At 43.3% G+C, this 11978-nt stretch overlaps 1 protein-coding gene across 1 annotated transcript in view; it reads right to left on the bottom strand.

Annotated features, from left to right (window-relative positions):
- Positions 1-205: 205 nt before the first annotated feature.
- The window catches only part of LOC141098900 (dual oxidase 1-like), a 354647-nt gene continuing 342874 nt past the window's right edge, over positions 206-11978 (bottom strand). Inside the window, exon 33 of the mRNA XM_073586871.1 lies at positions 206-382. Coding sequence (XP_073442972.1) covers positions 260-382 — 123 coding nt within the window. The 3' untranslated portion in view covers positions 206-259. The remainder of the gene's footprint in view (positions 383-11978) is intronic.

The following is an 11978-nucleotide window of genomic DNA, read 5'->3' as shown; positions in this document are numbered from 1 at the left end:
ATACACTGTTCAACATCTAGTCTGAAGAGAAAAGTGAATTCTAGATCTATGTCGACAACAGTTTTACAGTAGGTCACTGTTCTCTCCTCCCTCAGTTTATGAAGCAAAAAAATGTACACTTACTCAGATATCAAGCTAAATCAACCCTGGCTACAATTTTCAGTAAAGCATTTGCCAAAAATATCATTGAAATGATAGAAAATGGTAAAATATCATAGCTATATTTATTTACTAAACAGCATTATACTATTAATTCATTCTAGAAATTTTCAAAATGGTGAGTAAAATGGGTCTGGTCCTTCTTGTTATGCATCTGGCAAGCTTTTTCAACATTTTTGGTCATTCCTGGAGGTCCACAACTGAAAACTCCAATTTTTTTAACCTTAAAAGGAAAGCACAGAATAGAAAAACTTTGTATTATTCATATAATAATGATCAGGTTGATGATTACTAAAATTACTGCCAGTGTTGTTTAATTAGTTTAGTTCTGAAAAACCAAGAACATTATGGTGACCTTAACCACTTTATGACCTTTGATGTAAGTACACATTATGATCAGGAAGGGGTTCATCACTTAAGACATATTCTTATGTCATGGAGATCGTGCAGAGCACAAGACCAGCGCAACAGAGATCGCCGCCGGTAGCTTGGTGTAAGTAGTAGCCAAGACCTGGCTGTCACTACTAGGAGTAGTGCCCGCACTGCCCTGGGGCCATTTAGCCCCCTAAATGCTGCAATCAAAGGCCAAATAGTGGCCATTGTAACCTGAAGTCCTCATGATGACTTCCGGGCCTACCAGCTATAGTGGCCTTGATAGGCCATGCCGGGAGCATGGTCTAAGAGGCTTCTGTCAGGGTAATACTGACAGGTATAAAGCATTGCAGTGCAGGTGCATTGCATGCATTATATCAGTGATCAGAGTAATAAAAGTTAAAGTCCCTTAGCGGGACTAAGTAAAAAAAGTAAAAAAAAGTTTTAAAAAATTATGAAAATAATTAAAATTTCAAAAAATAAAAAATAAATAAGAAAATATTATACCCAAAATGCACATATTTCTATAAAGACAAAATCAAAAAAGTACACATATTTGGTATCACCACATCTGTATCAACCCAAACCATAAAACTGCCACACTAGTTAATCCCTTCAGTGAACACCGTAAAATAGATTAAAAAAAAACGAGGCAAAGACGATACTTTTTCACCATACCACTGTTCAGAAAGTGGAATGAAACGAGATCAAAAACTCAAATGCAAATACAAATGGTATTGCTGAAAATGTCATCTTGTCCTGCAAAAATCTAACTGCCATACAGCTCCATCAGCGGAAAAATTAAAAAGTTACAGCTCTCAGAATAAAGTGTTGCAAAAACAATTATTTTTCCTAAAAAATAGTTTTATTGCGAATGAGCTAAAACATAAAAAATTATATAAGTGTGATATCACTGTCATCATACTGACACAAAGAATAAAGTTGTCTTACCAATTTTACCACACAGAGAACAGCATAAAAAAATCCTGAATTGTTATTTTTTGTTTGTATTGCTGCCCAAAAATTATACTAATAAAAGCGTCAACTTCGTCCTGCAAAAGACAAGCCATCACATGTGTCTGTCGGCAGAAGTATCAAAAAAACTATAGCTCTCATAACATGGCGATGCAAAAATTTTAATTTATTATTTTTTTGTTAAAAAAGGCATCTTTAATGTGTGGTAGCAGTGAAACTTTAAAAATCGATATAAATCTGGTATCTCTGTAATCGCGCTAACCCAAAGAATAAACTTGTTTAGTCACTTATATTGCACAAGAGACAGCTTAAAATAATAAATAAAATCAGATCTTCACCTGCTGTTGATTTGATCATTCTGGCTCCCAAAGATCGCAGTAAGCCTCAGCTCACATGTATCCTTCACTCTACATTGAGCACTTACACAGAGGTTTCAGTGAAAGTCTATCAAATTTGTGATTCATACGGAACCTTTGTAGAGCTTTATATGGCAAAAGTATTTTTCAAATTAAATTTCATAAATATCAATTAATGAAAATCAGACACTGCCTTAGAATTGTGATTCAATAGAAAAATGATAAAAAGAAACTAATGAAAATGACCTTGGCAAAAACTGGTACATTTAGCTTAATATTTTGTTGCACAACCTTTTGAAGCAATCACTACAAGCAAACAATTTCTGTAACTTTCAATAAGACTTCTTCCCCTGTCCACTGGTATTTTGGCCCAGTCTAAGTGAGCAATCTGATCCAGTTGTCTCATGTTTGAAGGGTGCCTTCTCCAGGCTGCATGTTTCTGCACCTTCCACAGATCTTCAATAGGATTTAGATCAGGGCTCCTTGAAGGTCACTTCAAAATAGTTGAATGCTTTGCTCTGAGTCATTACCCTGTTAGGAAATCCATGACCAATGGTTCAAACTAAGCTTTTTACACTGGCCAACACATTTCACTCCAGAATGCCTTGCTAGGCTTGAGATTTTATTGCACCCTACACAAAACAAGCAAACCTCCACCATGTTTCACAGTAAGTACAAAGTTCTTTTCTTTGTATGCTTCACTTTCAAGTTTGTGACCACAATGTTAATGTGATTTTCAAGAAAGCTCCAGTTTTGTCTCATACAATGGGTATGGAAAGTATTCAGACCCCTTTAAATTTTTCACTTTTTGTTTCATTGCAGCCATATGGTAAATTCAAAAAAGTTCATTTTTTTACTCATTAATGTACACTCTGCACCCCATGTTAACTAAAAAAACAGAAATGTAGAAATTTTTGCAAATTTATTAAAAAAGAAAACGGAAATATCAAATGGTCATAAGTATTCAGACCCTTTGCTCAGTATTGAGTAGATGCACCCTTTGAGCTAGTACAGCCATGAGTCTTCTTGGGAATGATGCAACAAGTTTTTCACACCTGGATTTGGGGATCCTCTGCCATTCTTTATTGCAGATTCTCTCCTGTCCCATCAGGTTGGATGGTGAATGTTGGTGGACAGTAGAGTTGAGCAAAACGGGTTGGTCAATTTCAAAAGTCGCCGACTTACGCAAAAGTCGGGTTTCATGAAACGAAACCCGACCATAGCGTGAGGTCGGCCACGAGGTCAGAGACCATGGCGCCAAAGTCGTGTTTGAAAAGATGCTTCAGCGCCCTTTTTCAGCCAATGATGGAGGACACACACTGTGGGCAACGCGATGACATAGGCAGCGGTTACCACCATCTTTGAGAAGGGCATGCAAGTGATTGGCTTGCTTTGTGTGGCGTCATAGGGGCTATAAAAGGGCGTGCACACCGACCGCCATCTTACTTCTGCTGATCTCAGAATAGGGAGAGCTGCTGCTGCGGATTCTGTAGGGAGAGCATTAGGCAGGGAAGAAGACACAAAAAACTGCTTCTGCTGCTAGCGATTTTGCCTGTACAACACACCAGTTAGTGTGCAGTGCAAGGGGAGGCTCTATTTTGGTGCATCAACTCTGTTGGTTATTAGGCTGCCTTATAAGGCTCCCTGATAGCTGCATTACTGTTTTCACACTGCTGTGCAAACTGCTTTTTTCAAAGCAAAAATACTTTTCATCCTCTTCTTTGCCCAGTTACCAAGCGTTCATTTTTTCACACTTTTGTGTGCAGCAGTCCTGCTTATTAGGCTGCCTGCTGCCATACTTGGGACTGAGAGGATCATTGTCAGCTTGCTAAAATCTCTAGGTAGATTCAAATTCTCCCCAGTCCTATATAGACATTTTATACACCATTCAATTTCAGCCTGTTATATTAAGGTGTAATTTACACTGGGCCTGAGATAATAGTTCAGTGTCCTCAAGTCTGTAGGGAGATTCAAATTCTCCCCAGTCCTATATAGACATTTTATACACCATCCAATTTCAGCCTGTTATATTGAGGTGTAATCTACACTGGGCCTGAGATAATAGTTCAGTGTCCTCAAGTCTGTAGGGAGATTCAAATTCTCCCCAGTTCTATATAGACATTTTATACACCATCCAATTTCAGCATGTTATATTGAGGTGTAATTTACACTGGGCCTGAGATAATAGTTCAGTGTCCTCTAGTCTGTAGGGAGATTCAAATTCTCCCCAGTCCTTTATAGACATTTTATACACCATCCAATTTCAGCCTGTTATATTGAGGTGTAATCTACACTGAGCCTGAGATAATAGTTCAGTGTCCTCAAGTCTGTAGGGAGATTCAAATTCTCCCCAATACTATATACACCTTGTACCTTGTTCTACAGTACCATATTACTGGTGGTATTTTGGGTACATTTTCCCAAAAATGAGGAAGTGTGTTGGAAGAGGCCATGGAAGTGGACGGGGGTTGCCAGCTGGTAATGATGGTGTTGGTGGTTGTGGTGGATCTGCTGGTAGTGGCAAAAGCACAATAGCACCTAATGCAGGAGGTGTTGAGCCTGTGTCATCGTCTGGCTCCACAAGGCCTCAAAGGCTCCCTTTTCTGGGAGTAGGTAAACCGCTTTTAAAGCCGGAGCTTCAGGAACAAGTTTTGGCTTACATTGCTGACACAGCCTCTAGCTCTATCGCCTCCCCTTCTGAACTTTCAAAAAATAAAAGCACTGAGTCATTATTGGAGGCTCATGGTCAGGAACCACACCTTTCCTTGTGTCCTTCACCCCTACCAAAAGTAAAGGATGCGGCAGGACACACTACAGATTACTCCATGGATGGAGTTCTTTTCACATACCATGCCTGGGTTATCAAGTCAAATCGTAAATTACCCAGTCCAAGAAGAATCTGACATGGAGTGCACAGATGCACAGCCACTGCTAGATGATTCTGCTGGTACATTCACTCAGAGCACTACATTGTCCTCGCAGTGTACTGAGCCAGAATCTGACCCTGATGAAACTCAGGTGCCCCTTCCCGCATACTATAACACCTTACATGGTGACACAGAGGAAGGTGCACATGAAATTGAAGAGGAGGTGATGGATGACCCAGTTTTTTGACTCAGATTGGCATCCATTGGGGGAAGAGGGTGCCGCTGCCAATAGCTCAGAAGAAGAGGAGCATCCGCAGCAGGCATCGACATCGCAACAGCTGTTATCTGGCAGGCCCGGAGCAGTCCAAAAACGGGTTACAAAAAACAAAAGAGTTGCAGGACAGCTAGGCCAGACGGTCCAATTATCACAGCGTGCAAGGCCTCAAAATGTCTTCCATAGTAGGAAGATTGCAGTGTGGCACTTTTTTGAACAAAATCCTAATGATCAGGCAAAGGTTATCTGTAAGAAGTGCGCAAAGACCTTTAGCTGAGGGAAAAATCTGAGAAATTTGAATACCAGTTGCATGCTTAGACATTTAACCACCATGCACTTGCAAGCGTGGACAGACTACCAAACCTCACGTACCACATGTGCACCTGCTCCGAATGAAGGTAGTCAGCAATGCTACATCGCTTCCCCCACTGTAAGCCCACCGGTTAGCACACCACCAGCAGCAAATGTCGAGGTGTCGTCGCAAGGGCAAAGCAGTCATGGAATCACAATGTTATTGCTACGAAAGACTGAATCTAGGCCATCAGCAACACCACCAACACCATCACCAACCCTCTCTCAGTCCGCCATGTCCACCGCTAGTTCCACCATATGCAGCTCTCAAGTCCAGCTCACCCTACCAGAGACTATGAGTAGGACAAGAAAGTACTCATCCTCTCATCTGCGTACACTGGGTTTGAACACCCACATTGCCAAACTAAACTCGTTAGAGATGATGCCCTACCGGTTGGTTGAAAGCAAAGCTTTCTGTGAACTCATGGCCTACGCAGTACCATGCTATGACCTACTCAGTCGGCACTTCTTTTCTCGCAAAGCCATCCCAGCCCAACACCTTCGTGTGAAAGACCGCATTGTCCATGCACTCAAGCAATCAGTGAGTGGAAAGGTACAGCTCACGACAGATGCATGGTCCAGTAGGCATGGCCAGGTCTGTTACGTGTCCATCACTGCGCACTGGGTTAATGTGGTGGATGCAGGGTCCACAGGGGACAGCGGCGGTGGGACAGTGCTGCCTAGCCCACGGTATAGGAAACAGTTGGGTGTAGGCGTTCGACCCTCCTCCAGAAGCGAAAGCTCGTCCACAGAGCGCAGTCACACAAGCACTCCATCCACAGATGCCAGTGTTGCACACTCGGTGTCCCACTATCGAACAGCTAGTGGTAAGCATCAGCAGGCTGTGTTGAAGATGATGTGTTTGGGCGACAACAGACACACCGCGGAGGTACTGGCTGACTACTTTCAGCGACAAACTGAGTCATGGCTGGGCAGTCTACATCTTGAGACAGGCAAGGTAGTTAGTGATAACAGCCGGAATTTTGTGGCAGCCATAGCCCTTTCAAAACTCCGACACATACCTTGCCTGGCTCACACCTTGAACCTGGTGGTGCAGTGCTTCCTCAATAATTATCCAGAGTTAACAGGCCTGCTCCAGAAGGTCCGAAGACTGTGCTTGCTCATCCGCCAGTCGCCCGTACACTCCAGTCATATGCAGAAGCTGCAGCAATTGCTCCAACTTCCCAAGCACCGCCTAATTATCGACGTTGCAGCAAGGTGGAACTTCACCCTGCACATGGTTGAGAGGCTGTGCGAACAGAGGCAGGCTGTAATGCATTTGTGGGAGGATACACTGCGAAGCACTTTCAATCAATCAATCAATCAAATTTATTATCGCCAAGTACATATTACATATATACAAGGAATTCTTTGTGGCAAAGAGGCAACATAATATATAACAACAGATTCAACAAGTAACATCTAACAAGACAGATACAGTATATAGTCTACACATGACGATTTAATTGTTGAACAGAGAGTGGATAGAAGCTGTTCATATGGCGGTTGGTGCTGCATTTGGGGACTCTGAAGCGACGTCCTGAAGGGAGTAGTTGGAATGAGGAGTGTCCCGGGTGAGAGGGATCGGATGAAATTTTCAATGCGTCGGATCGAATACTCTTATCATAAAGATCCTGGATTTTAGGCAGGGGGGAACTCTCTCTGCTGTTCTGAAAGTCCTTTGTAAGCGGAGTTTGTCATGCGCAGTGGCTCCCCCATACCAGACTATCAGAGAGGAACAAATCACAGATCTGATGACAGCATTAAAGAATGAGATCAGCAGATTCTTAGACAAACCATATCTTTTCAGCTGACGCAGGAAGAACATCCTCTGTTGTGCTTTTCTTTTAACAGCATCCACGTTTTTCCCCCATTTAAGTTCATGAGAGATGATAACACCAAGGAATTTGGTCTCTGTGACCCTAAGAACCACTTCGTCATGGATATAGATTGGAAGTATCTCATGTTGATCTTTCCTAAAATCCACAACCATCTCAGCAGTTTTTTTAGTGTTGAGTACAAGATTATTTGCTTTACACCAGTCACATATTCTTTTCACCTCACTCCGATACAAGTCTTCAGCATTTCCCCTGATGAGACCAATCAGTGTCATATCATCGGCAAATTTCAAGATTTTTACTGAGTCTGCTGAAGAGATGCAATCATTCGTATAGAGAGAAAACAGTAACGGGGACAAAACACACACCTGAGGTGCCCCGATGTTTGTGACCAAGGTGTCCGAAGTGAATGGTCCAACTTTTACACTCTGTATCCTGGCTGTCAGGAAGTTATAAATCCACAAGCATAAGTTGAGAGGGACTCCAAGAGCTACCATTTTCTTATGAAGTAAATTCGGATCAATGGTATTGAACGCTGAGCTAAAGTCCATGAAAAGAATCCGGACATATTAAAATGGGCACTCTAGGTATGTTTCCTGTCCTCCACTCACTGCCGACTTTTCTTCCCCATTGACTTACATTTGGTTTCGTGTTTCAGTCGGACTTCGACTTTTCACAATAATCGGCTGATTTCGTTCGACCCGACTTTTGCGAAAATCGCTCATCTCTAGTGGACAGCCATCTGTATTGAGTAGATGCACCCTTTTGAGCTAGTACAGCCATGAGTCTTCTTGGGAATGATGCAACAAGTTTTTCACACCTGGATTTGGGGATCCTCTGCCATTCTTTATTGCAGATTCTCTCCAGTCCCATCAGGTTGGATGGTGAATGTTGGTGGACAGCCATCTTCAGGTCTCTAAAAGGATACTCAATTGGGTTTAGGTAAAGGGCTCTGGCTGGGCTAGTTAAGAGTGGTCACAAAGTTGTCCTGAAGCTACTACTTTGTTATTTTAGCTGTGTGCTTAGGGTCATTGTCTTGTTGGAAGGTGAACCTTTGGTCAAGTCTGAGGTCCAGAGCACTCTGAAAGAGGTTTTCGTCCAGAATATGTCTGTACTTGGCCGCATTCATGTTTCCTTCAATTATAACCAGTCATCATCTCCCTGCAGATGCTGCCACCACCATGTTTCACTGTTGGGATTGTATTGGGCAGGTTATGAGCAGTGTCTGATTTTCTCCACACATACCGCTTAGAATTATCACCAAAAAGTTCTATCTTCGTCTCATCAGACCAGAGAATCTTATTTCTCATAATCTGGGAGTTCTTCATGTGTTTTTTAGTAAACTCTATGCAGGCTTTCATATGTCTGGCACTAAGGAGAGGCTTCGGTCGGGCCACTCTGCCATAAATGCCCGACTGGTGGAGGGCTGCAGTGATAGTTGACTTTGTGGAACTTTCTCCCATCTCCCTACTGCATCTGTGGAGCTCAGCCACAGTGATCTTGGGGTTCTTATTTACCTCTCTCATCAAGGCTCTTCTCCCACGATTGCTCAGTTTGTCTAGATGCCCTGGACTCGGAAGACTTCTAGTGGTCCCGAACTTCTTCCATTTATGGATTATGCAGGCCACTGTGCTCTTAGGAACCTTGAGTACTGCAGAAATTCTTTTGTAACCTTGCCAGATCTGTACCTTGCCACAATTATGTCTCTGAGCTTCTTGGCCAGTTCCTTTGATCTCATGATTCTCATTTGGTCAGACATGCACAGTGAGTCTTATATAGACTGGTGTGTGCCTTTACAAATTAAGTTCTATCAGTTTACTTACACACAGCTGGACTCCAATGAAGAAATAGAACCATCTCAAGGTGGATCACAAGGAAATGGACATCATGTGACTTAAATATGAGTGTCTGAGCAAAGGGTCTGAAGAATACTGATGACCATGTGATATTTCAGTTTTCCTTTTTTAATAAAATTGCAAAAATTTGTACATTTCTGTTTTTCTCAGTCAAGATGGGATGTAGAGTGCACAGTAATGAGAAAAAAATGAACTTTTTTAAATTTAACAAATGGCTGGAATGAAACAATAAGTGATCTCCTGAAATCTTGGTGGCGACATCTCCTAGCTGCGCATGCACCGCCCCCATTTTCTATCACACAGGAAACCATGGAACTGCCAGGGCTCTGGCCTTTCACAAAATGTTGTCAGAGCCCCTGCATCAACGGAGACACCCACAGCAGCATCGGGCAGCACCGCCAGACACCCCCGTAGCACCGACAGGCAGCCGCAGCACCAGAGACACCTGCAGCAGCATCGGATAGTACCACCGGACACAACCATAGCACTGCCAGCACCCACAGCATTTTATTAAAAAAAAAAAGTTTTTCCTCTTTTTCTCCTCAAAATTTTGGGTGCCTGTTAAAATCTGGAGTGTCTTATAATCCGAAAAATATGGTATGCAACTGTAGTAACAGAAATATCATGCTGCTTGGAGATGGTCTTATAGCCTTTACGTTTTATGTGTTTGTCAGTCATTTTCTTTCTAATCGCCTGAGACAACGCTTTCCTCAACTTTCTTTGGTCCATGTTCAGTGTGGTACACACCATGATACCAAACTGCACTGTGACTACTTTGCACCCTTTGAATAGGAAGACTGACATATTACAAATTTGTAGAAACCTGTGATGCTAATTTCCGGACATGCCTTAATGTCCCTATGGTCAAATTATTTTTAATCTTTCTACGTTTTCGTATAATTTGTAGCCAGATCATTTTCAATAGTTTGGTTTTTTACATTTTCTGTTGAACCACAATTCAAAAGCTATGTCTGATTTTCATTAGTTGATATTCAGTAAATGTAAATCGATTTTTTTTGTATGTTTAAAGTTACGGTATTTCATTGACTATGGTGGGTTTTTCTTATTTAACAGAAGGGTAGCAACAATTGTGTCCATGTGTGTGTCACGTGATATTTTTTATGCAAGGGATACACAAGCTAGTGTAGAAAAACTATGTTGGTCCAGGAAGTGAGTACAGGACTTCTCTGACACGGTGTGATCCAGTGACCCCTGTTACAGCTAGGGGGCGCTGTATGTGCTCATAAGGATACACATGGAGGCATAACTGTGATGGTAAGACAGTGACCGGCATTGTTGTAAATGGACGGTACATGTCGCAGAGGAAGTCTGCGCTGTAAGCCCGAAATGTTGTTGCTCTTTGACTTGTAGTTCCACAAGTGTTTTTGTTAGTTTACTAGGGGGGCTTACTGGGTTAGTCGGAGAGCTAGGCGGGACTAAGTAACCACACATACACCACCCACTGGTGGGGGTGGCTACAGCTGCATAGTTTGGGTCACATGGTCAGAATGTATGGACCTGAATGGTCACAGTGTTAGGTCCTGGATGGCCTGTGTTGGAAGATCCTGGGAGTAGGATCAGATTCCTGAAAGCACATGGTGAGGCCTTGGACCTGAAGGCCTGTGTGTTGGAAAGTCCAAGGAGTGGACTTCCTGAAGAGCACATGGAGAAGCCATATGTGCAGAGTCCGTGATGGCACTGTGTCGGGGAACTGCAGATCTTCTGAGGGTCTGGACTGTCAGGAGTGCCATGGTGACAAGGACGGTGATTCCAGTAAGACAGCTTCCCCAAGAGAGAGGACTGACAGGAGCCAGTGTGTGGAGCAGGAGCTCCAGGATGGTAACTCCAAGGTGGTTATAACGGCAGATAAGTATCTGCTATTGGAACAGACTATGGTTATTATGTTCAGTTGATGTACATAATGAACTGTTCGGCATACGGTCGCCCAGGGTAACTGGAGAGAAGTCCGGCGTGCTTAGTGACTGCGAGATAAAACCGTATATTATAAGATGCTATGGACTAATGTGGCGCCCCCAGGAGTATGGTCGCCACAGTGGCAATAACCAAGAGCTGACCAAAAATATGGCTGCACTTGCCAAAACTGTGCAGTCCATGCAGGTGTCCTCAAAGGCGAAGATCCAACTGGCCTCCAGTCCTGAGGATGTCCCGTGGCTACTGAAGTAGAGGATCCCACCACTCCGAGGGAGAAACAACGATCGCTATGACCAGGATGGATGTCCCATCTGTCGTCAATGCCACAAGGCAGGCCACATCGCAGGATTCTGTTATTTAAATGAGCAACCCCTGGGGCAGAGGGCCAACCCCCAGGAGTAGGACCACAAGGCCCAAAGAACTGGCGAGCCGAATATGTTGGAGGGCGACCGGTTCTCCCAGTGGTGATTGACGACATCCCCATGAACGCTTTGCTGGACACTGGCTCTCAGGTGACAACTATGCCATATATCCTTTACAAGCGGTATTGGGCTGACTCTGAACTTACTCGCGGCCCAAGTGATGAACTGACAGTAGTTGCCAGCAATGGTCAGTCTTTGCCGCAAGTAGGATGTAAAGAGATTACCATTAAAGTGGGGCAAGTGGAGTTAAAATCTCAAGGTCTGATAGCTGTAGACATTGATAGACGAGAATGTAACCCAATGATGACCTTAGGTACTAATGTGATTGAAAATTGTCTTGCCGAGGTTATTGTTTTGTTTCAACAGGTAGCTGAGACTGCTGGTTCCAGTGAACAACGAGTCCTGAAGAAGGAGATCAAGGCCCTGATGCAAAGACAGCAGGTAGAACTGTCTGTCGGAGAAATTGGCAGCGTCAGAGTGAGTGATACCCCCCAGATGTGAAATGTTACTTTGGTGCCGCACAGCCATAGGCCTCAGAAGAAAAGATTACCAAGCATTGGTAGAGCCAGTGCACTC

Source organism: Dendrobates tinctorius, unplaced genomic scaffold (assembly GCF_039654945.1).
Source record: "Dendrobates tinctorius isolate UK_male_01 unplaced genomic scaffold, ASM3965494v1 ptg000097l, whole genome shotgun sequence".
In the NCBI taxonomy this organism is placed as follows: Eukaryota; Metazoa; Chordata; class Amphibia; order Anura; family Dendrobatidae; genus Dendrobates; species Dendrobates tinctorius.
Note: the sequence above shows the minus strand (reverse complement) of the source record. Positions and strands in the feature narration are given on the sequence as shown.